Source organism: Fukomys damarensis, unplaced genomic scaffold (assembly GCF_012274545.1).
Source record: "Fukomys damarensis isolate Sample0158 unplaced genomic scaffold, DMR_v1.0_HiC HiC_scaffold_18, whole genome shotgun sequence".
NCBI lineage: Eukaryota > Metazoa > Chordata > Mammalia > Rodentia > Bathyergidae > Fukomys > Fukomys damarensis.
Window position 1 is genome coordinate 485627 of NW_022900930.1, and position 10304 is coordinate 495930.

Here is a 10304-nt window from a genome sequence, read left to right on the forward strand (position 1 = left end):
AGTAGATGTAATTCTTCATCAGGAATGTTGGAAATCTATAAGCAGGTCATGTAACATCTGACCGTTCCTTTAAAAAAGAATTGCTAATGAAACAAAAACAAACAATAAGCAATTAAGCCAAACTTTTATGACCAGGCATCAGTGTCTTCTCCTTTCTCAAAACACTGTAAAACTGGTTTTGAAAGATAATTATTTATTGTTAAATAATTAGCTCCTCTGAAAAGAATTGTCTGGCCTCAGGAAACAGGTGACAGATAAACACTCATCTAGGGCAAAAGCTCCAAACTAACCAGAATGCATTGTTAGCTTTGTCAGGAAAGCATGGGCTCTAAAATCAAAGGGGCAGCTTTATTCCCTCCTTTGGGGGTCAGGGGCAACAGGAGGCACTGGAAACAGACTCTTCCCATGGAGGATCAGAGGAAATAGGTGAATTTATGTACTACCTTGGAATCTCCTCTTTTTCTCCAAGTACCCCAGGGAAGGAGGGCCCGACCTCACTCTACCCGTGCCACCACTGCTGCCCAGCCCCAAGGGCGCACTTGCTGAGCAGACCTCAGGGCTACCGTCAGTGCTCCCAACAGCACGGGAGATAGCAGTCCCTTCCCTGCCATCCCCACTGGCTCCCTGTGCTTTCCAATGTGCTTTCTCCAACAAATACTTCTCACATGCAAGCCTGCCTGCAAGGAGAAGACTTTCAGTGGGTTGTATTGGCAAATACAATGCTGGAGCTGAATTTACCTGTTTGAGCCACACGTTGGTTGTCATCAGTTGATTCTTTTCATCCTATGAAAAATGACAATTAAAAAGAAAGGAAATTGCAGTTTTGGGGTCTTTTCTTCTTTCTTTTTTTTGCAAAAAGCTCTTTTAGTTTTATCCTAGTGTTTGAAAGTACAAAAGATTCTTAAGAACATTGAAATGGCATGCGATCCTAACATATTATGCAGTTTGCTTAAAAGGAGAAATAATTATTAAAACATGTTAGTAGTTCATTGTGACAATATTTATGCAAAATTGTATACCCAGAAAACATTTTAACAGTAGAAAGCAGAAGGAAATATCATACATGCATGTAATATATTTTTTGTTTGTTTTTACAGTGCTATGGATTGAACCCAGGGCCCAGCCTTTTTTATTTTTTATTTTGGTACAGAATCTTGCTACATTATTAAGTTGCCCAGTGGGTCTTGAATTTCTGATCCTCCTGCCTCAGCCTCCTACAGTGCTGAGATTATAGGGATGTGCCACTGTGCCCTGCAATATGAGCTACACTGAAGGCCCTTTGCATGAATTTTCAGAAGGAATTCTGGGCTATTGAGCCCGCAGAGCGGTTGGGTGATCAGAGCACAGGACCTCGGCCATGTGGAAGGGTTCTTTTGAGACTTGTGGCACCACACAGCCGGACAATTCTGCTGTATTTGGGGAGTTTAAATTCACTGGTTTTTTCCAAGAACATAATCATGGCAGAAGTTGGAGCGCAGTGGAAAAGTGGACATTGCAGTGTGGCCGAGTTCAGCAAAAGCTCGGAGTTGCCGGGGAGCAGGGAGGGCTGCCCTTGCTCCGGCCTGGGCTCCCTGCAGGTGTCGGCACTAGGTCTGCCTGGGGCACAGCAAGGGAGGAATTGGGCAGCTAAGCTGCTTCCTTCTCTATTTCCCACCTCAGAGTCAAGGCTGTCCTAGCGGCACATCCAGCCCTTGGCCCCCGAGCCCCACAATGACAGCGTCCCAGTGAACATTCGCTCCGTGACAACTTCTCATTCTGTCCTCTGGTCAGTCTACCAGCTTCTTGGGGTGGATTTTCTCCCACCATAAATTACTGAAAGGCCAGGCATGGAAAACAATCTTAGACTCACACATAGGTTACTCGGAATGCGTGCTGTTTTAGCTCAGTGCCAAGGATTACTCACCACGTCCACGAGCTGAGATATTTTCAATCCAAAATACACTTTTACGGTGTCATTGGCGTTTAACACAGGGCGAACCCATTTCTGATAGCCGTGGAACAAATGTCTGAGGAGGGTATCTTCATTTTCGGCTACTGAAGTGAATCGTGCAGCGGCTGTAAGAGTGTGGGGCGCGGAGTCAGCGGGAGGACGCGGTGGCTGCTCAGCACCCACAGCACGGCCAGAACCCAGCCCGCGCCCAGCAGCTGCTTCCACGGGGCTCATAGCGGTCCTGCTCCACCCAGAGATCACTCTCCTCACAGCCCCCAGCAGTGGAACCTCAGTCCTGAGGGCCATCCGCCCTGATGTTCACCTCGGGTCTCATGGAGACGTCCCCTCGGACAGGAACAGGCTCTCCACACATTCCCTGTCCTGCACCTGGCTTCTCTCCAGGGCATCCCGAATAGGGGTGTGTGTGTGCGTGTGTGTGCTGTATCCACGTGAATTTCGTGTGGTCGCTGATGTGTGTCTTCACTGTGTGTTGTATGTTTATATATTCTCATCTACATATGCACACGGACATTGTCCTTATCTGAATTCCCCACAAGCTCCATGACTAAAGGCACTAGGGCTGTTACATCTGACAGTGTTCACCCAACCCCAGGTCTACACCTCGCCTTCGGCTGCTGTGAGCACTGTAAACGTGGAGCACGTGTGAAGGATCATGCTGGGGCCATTTCCGTGCACGTTCTCATCTGTGACAGCCACCCCGACTCCACCTTGAGCCTCACCACCACTGTGTGCTCGCGCTTGGACAAAGCACCCAAAACCCACATCCTGTTTGGCAGAAAACTTGCTGCACCGGCAGGATGTTTTGTAGCTCACCTAGTGTGTGAAACTTCCTCTTGGCCCTCTACCCTGGCATGGTTCTGCTGCTGTAAAATCCCACCTGTGCTCCCGTTGAGCCCTCCCCAGCTGACAGCCTGGTTTACAAGAGAAATCAAACTGCTTCTCGGTGCCGAGAGAACTTTCCGGGCACTACCCGCCTCTCGGTGGCTGGCTGTAAATACAGCGGACTCAAATCTGGCTCAGAGTGTGGTATAACTCTACTTCCAACTCTTGGGTAGGCAACATCAAGGCCCTGCCTGGTGTCTCTCCCTGCTCCTTTGCTTCCCTCCTTAAGACATCTCCTCCCAGGAAGGTCTTCCTGATTCGCAACAGGCACTGAACTCCTCTCAGCCCCCAAAGATGAAGCACCCTAGTAAATGTTATCTCTTAAGGTGAGCAAGTGGCTTAGGGAAAGAGTCTAGAGATGTGTTTTTTGTCCTTTCAAGGCTACACCAGCAAACCTAAAACAAAGAAGCCCTTCATTGTTTTCAAAAATACAGCCTTTCCCTGGATATTCGACCCCCTATCAATATCCAGAGCAACCCTTTCCGTGCCATCTGCTCTACTCAGGAAAACCTTCCCTGGGGGGGAGAAACACACCAGGGGCGATGCCTGCACACGCGACCTCCCAAGGTTCATCCAAACCAACCCTGAATTACCATTTGGACAAAGGTGCACGTGCATGCACACACACACACTCACACTCACCCAGGCTTTCCATACTTGGCATTGAGGGAGCAGGACTCAGAGGTGAGGCCCTGGGCTCCAGCAAATGTAGTGTGATGCAAAAGCATGACAGGGAGAGGTGTGGCCTTGCACTGTGCTCCTTTATTTAAAACTTTAGTCCTTGTTAAACTCCGATCCTTCTGTTCTTCTCAGCAACCAGACCTGCCTCCAGGGGAGCACAGCTGGGCAGCTGCCAGAGTGCCAAGATGTAGGTGCCCTTAGAGCTTACTGGAAATGGCAGGGGAGAAAGAAGTGGGAACTCTCCAAAGCTTTCAGAAGAAAGAGGTGTTCACTTGCTCAGGCGGAAATTCTTGATGTCCTCTTTGTCCCCTTTGTCCCCCTCCTACCCCTCCTACTCAGTCTCAAGGCCCTTCCAAACACATCCATCTCCAGTAGTTTCCCGTCATCTCCCTGTAGTGCCCTGCCCCAGGACCGCTGCTCCTGAACCCCGGAGCTGCTTTCTCATTGTTTCTGTGCTCGTTCTCTCTTTACAGCGCTGTAAAGAGATGAACTTTTAAAATCAGAAAAAGATTACATCACTTCCTGGCTAAACCTTCTGCATAGTTTCCCATCAAATTCAGGAACAAAATACCCTCGTCTCATCCAGACTGCCAGGCTGCCCTCTCCCACTCTATCCGGGTCTCTGCGCCCCATCTCCCAGTCCTGTCTGCTCTTCACTGTGAGGGACTTTGATCAGATGTCCTCTCTTCACACAGGTCATCTGTGCCTGTTCTGTCTCCGAGGCCTCCCACTACATCTCAGAGGTGTATCAGTCTCGCGGCACACTTCCTCCCCACCCTCCGTCAGGTACCCCGGCTCCAGAATGCCGGGGGCTTTGTCCGCCACACGTCAGTGTCCCCACGGAGCTGCTGTGCACAGGCCCGTGGGGAGATCAAGCCCTACAGCAGTGGTGCAGTCAGCTTGCCCGCTTCTGCTTGGCTGGGTGGGACTGGGGAGCTTGGGGTCGGGCTGACTGCTTGTGCTGGGGGAAGAGAGCACGGTGAGGAGGCGGAGCCCTCTAGCTGGAGAAGCCTCTGAAAGGCACTTGTCTTAGGAAGCCTGGTGCTGCTGTAGCACCACAGCTGGACTGGGTAAGTCAGAATGAATGAAAACGCTCCTGGGTCTGGAGGCTGCGAAGGCCAAGGTGAAGGGGCCGGCAGGAGGGGTGGGCCTTCTGGCTGTACCACTGCATGAGGGTGAGGCAAAGACACGGAGGAAAGCGAGGGAGAGAGGAACACACCCTTGTATACGGAACCCACTCCCGCATTACAAGGACTCATTCTTTCATGAAGCTGGAGCCCTAGGATCCAAACATCTCTCATTAGGCCCCAGCCCAATACACAACCACGCTGAGGATCAAGCCCCCCCCAGACACTCGGGGCACATGAACCTCAGAGGGCGGCCAGGCACTCTGCTGGTTCCCGCCCAGCTGCGTTCTCTCCTTCCAGATGCTACATTTAATCAGGGGAGCCACAGAGGAAAGGAAGGACCCAGCCAGAAGGCAGCATCAACGGCCAGGAAGAAAGCCTTTCCCACACTGATCACGGACTTCAGGCCCGCAGAACTGAGAGAAACACATTTTCAGTCTGAGCCACTCAGGTGTGACAGCCTGGGTGACAGAAACAAATCTGTTCTGAACAAAAGAAACCTGGGGGGAAAAATCCAAACCTTCAACGCTTTCTGCCAAGTATTGTCAATTTTCTGAACCTATCCTAAATAGAGGCAGAAGCAGACGTAGGTCAGGCCTGGGCTTGTTCATGGTTTGTGCTTTTAAAATATCACACTACAACCCAGGATTTAGCTCGGTGGTGCTGCCGCCTGCCTCGCAAGCACAAGGTCCTGAGTTCGATCCCCGGTACAAAAAAACAACACAACAACAACAAAATCACACTACAAGGAAGGGCAATGGATGAGCAAATGAGTAAACAGAGGGGAGGCCATAGCGCGTGCCCTCCGTGACACGCGGGAAGGAGGCTCACTGCTCCCGGGACGGAAATCACCGGTGAACTCAGGAGTTCCGGTAAAACAGTCTTTGTTATAAGGAATAACTGGAATTCTCAAGAACTGTGTGATTCACTGTTTACAAGTTCACTTCAATTTTAAATTACTTGGACAAGATCACTGTTCTGAGGCTCATCTCGGTGATCCACTGACAAATAAAGAAGTAACTGCTCTCAGAGGCGAGTGACCCCAGGGAAAGTATGATCCCTGTGGAAGGCTGGAATTTCCAAGTTCGGCATCAGTGAAGGAGGACAGAAAAGTGATGAGAGGCTCAGACAAGCCGGAAAGGACCTCCAAAGTCACCTGAGCCTCTCACTTTACAGGGGGAGGCCCTGTAGTAGCGAGGAGAAGTGATTTCCCCAGGGTCACTCTGCTAACGAGTGCCAGATCCAGTCTTCCAACTACCAGCGCAGGCATTTTTCCACCAGCCCGGAGCTGTTTGAAGATTGAGTGTAGCTAATGACCGATACTTCAATTGTGGTCGCTCACCAGGTGAAAATTGTTTCAACAATTCAAGTCTGTTGACACACGTTCCTGTTATTGCTGTGTTTTTGCTAACATTGTGTTTTTCAAAATGCTTTGCTATAGTTTGGAATGTGAGTGTCCCCCAAAGTCTCATTTGTTAAAAGCTTGGTCTCAGGATGATGCTACTGGGAGGAAGTGGAACCTTCAAGAGCTGGGGCCCAGCAGGAGGTCTTGAAGTCCCCCAGAGCACCTGTGGGACCTTGGCCCGGCCTCTTCCTGTTTGCTCCTGGCTTGTGGTGGGAGTGATTTTGCTCTGCCAGGCACTCCGGCCAGGATGCTCTGCCTTGAAGTGGGCCTCACAGCAACAGAGCCAACGAATTATAGACTGGAAACTCCACAACTAAACCTCTCTTTACCTCAGTAATCTCAGGTATTTGGTTATATATGCATTATTTTTAAAGCAATATACTTCCAAGAAGACTTCTAAAACCAAGTCACAGTCACATTTTTTTGGTCTTAGGGACACACTCGGTGGTGCTGGTGCTGGTTACTACCTGCTCAACTGTGCCTTTGCTGTAGCTGATATCTGACGCCCAGGGCTCTGACTGGAGCCCCTTGTTGAGGCACCATTCTGGGACCACTTTTGGGGAGGGCAACTCCTTCCTCCAGTTAAACACGGTCTCCTCACACCCCTTGTTTTGAGTCCTTCTCTGCACATCACCCTCCGAAACACACATTTAGTCCAGTGTGACGTCTCCCGAGGGTGTGTGCTGCCTAACAGAGCTCTTCACCATCTCTGGCACAGCAAGAATCGCGTTGTTCGCCTCAGTCCCTGTTCTTCCCCTTCCTGTCTTCCTCTTCTCCTTGCTTAATCTTTATCTATTTTTCTTGATGAAAATATCTTCTTTGGGCCCAGTCACCTCTGTGGGCAGAAAGCCAGGAGAGAGAGGACTGGAGAGGGCCAGAGACCACTGTGAGCACCTGGCAGACAGGACTGGGGTTGTGCTGTTTGGCCTTGGCTGTTTATTTCCTGCCCGTGGAGCTTGGGCTGGGACTGCGCTCCAGGAAAGCATGTTGCTCCTGGTTCAGATCAGAAGGCAGGGTTCCTTGCCAGCTCGCCACTCATTACAATGGGAAGCCAACAAATATTTATTTAGCATTCAGAAGCACTAGGCTTAGAGTTAGAGAAATGAGTTCTGTTCCTAATTCCAAATTTCATGACCTTAAGCCAGGCATTTGACCTTTCCCAATAAAAACGGGGTGAGATGACTGCTAGGACCTGCAGCAGCTCGCCTGTCCTGTGCTTAAAGGCTTGGAGTCCAAGCCACAGCTACCAAGTGTGGCCATGAATGCCCAATATCCAAAGATCCAAAAGAAAGCCTAAATCCAGTGCCATCCATGGGAGCAGCTCTGCATGCAGGGCTGTTATTGAATTAGCAGAGGTGAAGGTCATTGCCATTCTCAGGGGTTAGAGGATCCCCTTCTGTGGGGGTAGCAGAGTGCTCTTCACCCCAGGAAGTGCCATCGGGAAGGGTTTCACTGAGGTGCTTAATGCCAGCTCAACAGGAAGTCTTCCTTTGGAACCTAGGACTTGACCTGCTGCTGGTCTCTTTGGAAGGTGGGTGTTAGGCTCAGACCTGCTGTTCTTTTCTCATCCCCAGACCAACATCTACTTTCAAGCAAAATTTGGACAAACTGACACCTACGTGTAAGTCAATGATCACACAATAGATAAAACTTCCCATGATTATTTATGATTTTATTGAAAATAACATCATTGTTTATCTTCAGCTAGGAGAGAACAGAAATGATTGAAGAATTTCAAACCTCAAGTAAGATTGAGAGATAATTTTTGTTTTGTTTTGATACTTCTTGGTATATTTTGGTTCTGTTTTCCACCATTAAAAAAAAATCATACCACAAACAAAGTGTGATAGCACGAGACCATATTAGAATGACTTTGTTTTATTTGCTCTGCTATTCACACATCCTAGAAATATTCCTGGTGTACTACAGATGCTCAATAGAGTTTTACTGAATGAACAAGCAGACGTTATCACGAGTAAGATACAGTCTACTTTCCGGGAACAGACACAAGCACTCAACATGTGAATCAGCAAGACCAGAGATGTCACATAGGTACACAGAGTCATTCTTTTCTACTACAGCCTGAAATATAAAAACAAAGGACCTGTCCCTTGTAACACAAAAAAAGTAGTTTTGTGTAATTAAAAGATCCTTACAATGAGTGGTAAGGTTAAGGACTTAGGAACGGTGTACACCTCTAGGGGTCTAGACATATTCACACAGGTGAGATTACTGCTGTTTATTAAGTCTATTAAATATCTGCAGGAGACAGATATGCCTCAGAATCTTTCCCAAAAGAGTAGGGACCAAGTACCCAGCTCTCCTCCGGGCCAGTTTCCTCATTCTCATCACTGTGCAAAGGGGACGAACCATGCTTAAGCCTAAAGCATTCAGGCTGATTATCCATTGCTCACCCGAGAGGGAATTTCCTGGGGAAAGAAACAATTCTTTCATAATAAAAATACCTTGATAAATGAAGACAAAGAAACATCAGACATTAATATGCTAAAACATACAAATGTTGACTCATTTTTCTGGTTGACAAACTATATTTAAGTTGCAGAGAATACAACTAGTAATATTTGGAGATGGGTTTGATGCCTTCTGCACTTAGAAGTGACTTTGTTTTGTAGTCTCTGCTGTGAAGAAAGGTTGTTTTGGGGGCTGGGGACTTAGCTCAGTGGCACAGTGCCTGCTTTGCAAGTGCAAGACCCTGAGTTCAATTCCCAGTACCCCGCCTCCAAAAAAAAAAGTTGCTTTTGAAGCTAGGGTAATGTTCAGAAGAGCCTCATTCATGGTCAATGATTTATTTCTGTAGTTTTTTGTTTTGTTTTGTTTTGGGTACCAGGGATCAAACTCAGGACCTTGCACTAGCAAGGCAGGCAGTGGAACCACTGAGCTAAATCCCCAGCCCCAACGATTTATTTCTGGATGTGTGTAAACCTATGTTAGTGCTCCTATCTCTCCATTTGAAATTTGTAATAACTGGATGTGCTAAAAACACTACTGAGAAATAAAAACAAATTTCTTGCACAACAACCTCCTTACCATCTAGCTCCTGTCTTTAGATGGCTTCTGGTTCCATGAGAAGAGATTTTCTCTTCTTAGTTAGATAAGAAGTAAAAGAATCCCAAAGCCCCAGAAACTGGCAGGTGCAAGTGTGTCCTAAACTTTTCAGTACTTTCTTCCTCTTTCCTTTTCTCTGTATTTCTCTTTATTCTGTCTCTCTCTCCCTCTCTGCTTTCTCTCCCATTTTTTATTTGTACTCTTTCCTTATCAATAATTCCACTATTTCCAATTGGAGAACAGTTATATAACCCATGCATATTCATAGACATTTGATATACATTTTTATTTAATTATAATATACACATTTATCAAAATATTTATATAAGACTACAGAATATATTGGACAAAATTAAATATCTATGCATATTATTATTATAGTAATTATCAGCAGATATCACAGCAAAGTGTTGATACAGCAAATTACTATGCCCAATATTCTGACAAGCCTCCGAATAAAACTCACTGCATTCAGTAACATTTCCTCTGCATTTATTGCTTCCTACTGAGCTCATAATGATTCAAAAAGAGTAAGACACGACAAATGACCAAAACACAAGCCTTATGGAATTCACAGATTCAGCAATACACAGATTTCCTAGGAGCAGCCTAGGCTATCTAAACAGAGCTGCGTGACCTTCTGCAGTTCTAACATGACCCACAGTGTGGTTCTGCCTCCTTCACTTAAATAAATGTCTAACTCCAGGGTAGAGCCCAGCCTGTCCTACCTGAGGAGGTGATGCTGAGGAGAAAAGGCACCAGCGCGAAATCAGTGTGCATCATGATGTCTGCTGCACAGAGGCGATTTCTTCCTTCGTGACCACCGGACAACGCCGCAGCTTGAAGTCTGAGCAGGCCCCACAGGAGAGGTGAGCTCCACCCCCACCCCCACCCCGACCCCGGCTCGGCTCCTGTACAGCTCCACCAGTGCACGCGATCTATCTGCAGCCAGCTGCCAGGTGCTATAGGCCTAGGACGCAGCCCTGGGTCCTAACTCCTGCTTATTAATCTGTTTGCTCACAGAGAGATGAGAGGTGATGGAGAAGGGATGGGGCTTGCAGCTTTTGAACACCTGTGGCTTTTTCTTCTGAGTAAAGATCTATATAAAGGTGAAACGGTACCTCACAGCTCCTTTCCTGTGTGCGTGAGCAGTTCCCACACCCAGTACCCCACCCCCAGCTCCTCATGGAGG

At 47.7% G+C, this 10304-nt stretch overlaps 1 protein-coding gene across 1 annotated transcript in view; it reads right to left on the reverse strand.

Annotated features, from left to right (window-relative positions):
• Positions 1-9895, reverse strand: part of Chrnb3 (cholinergic receptor nicotinic beta 3 subunit) — a 30090-nt gene extending 20195 nt beyond the window's left edge. The window contains exons 1-3 of the mRNA XM_010617074.2: positions 9841-9895; positions 1904-2055; positions 739-783 (exon numbers count right to left, since the gene is read on the reverse strand). Of these exons, the coding sequence (XP_010615376.1) occupies positions 739-783; positions 1904-2055; positions 9841-9895 (252 nt within the window). The remainder of the gene's footprint in view (positions 1-738; positions 784-1903; positions 2056-9840) is intronic.
• Positions 9896-10304: the final 409 nt, after the last annotated feature.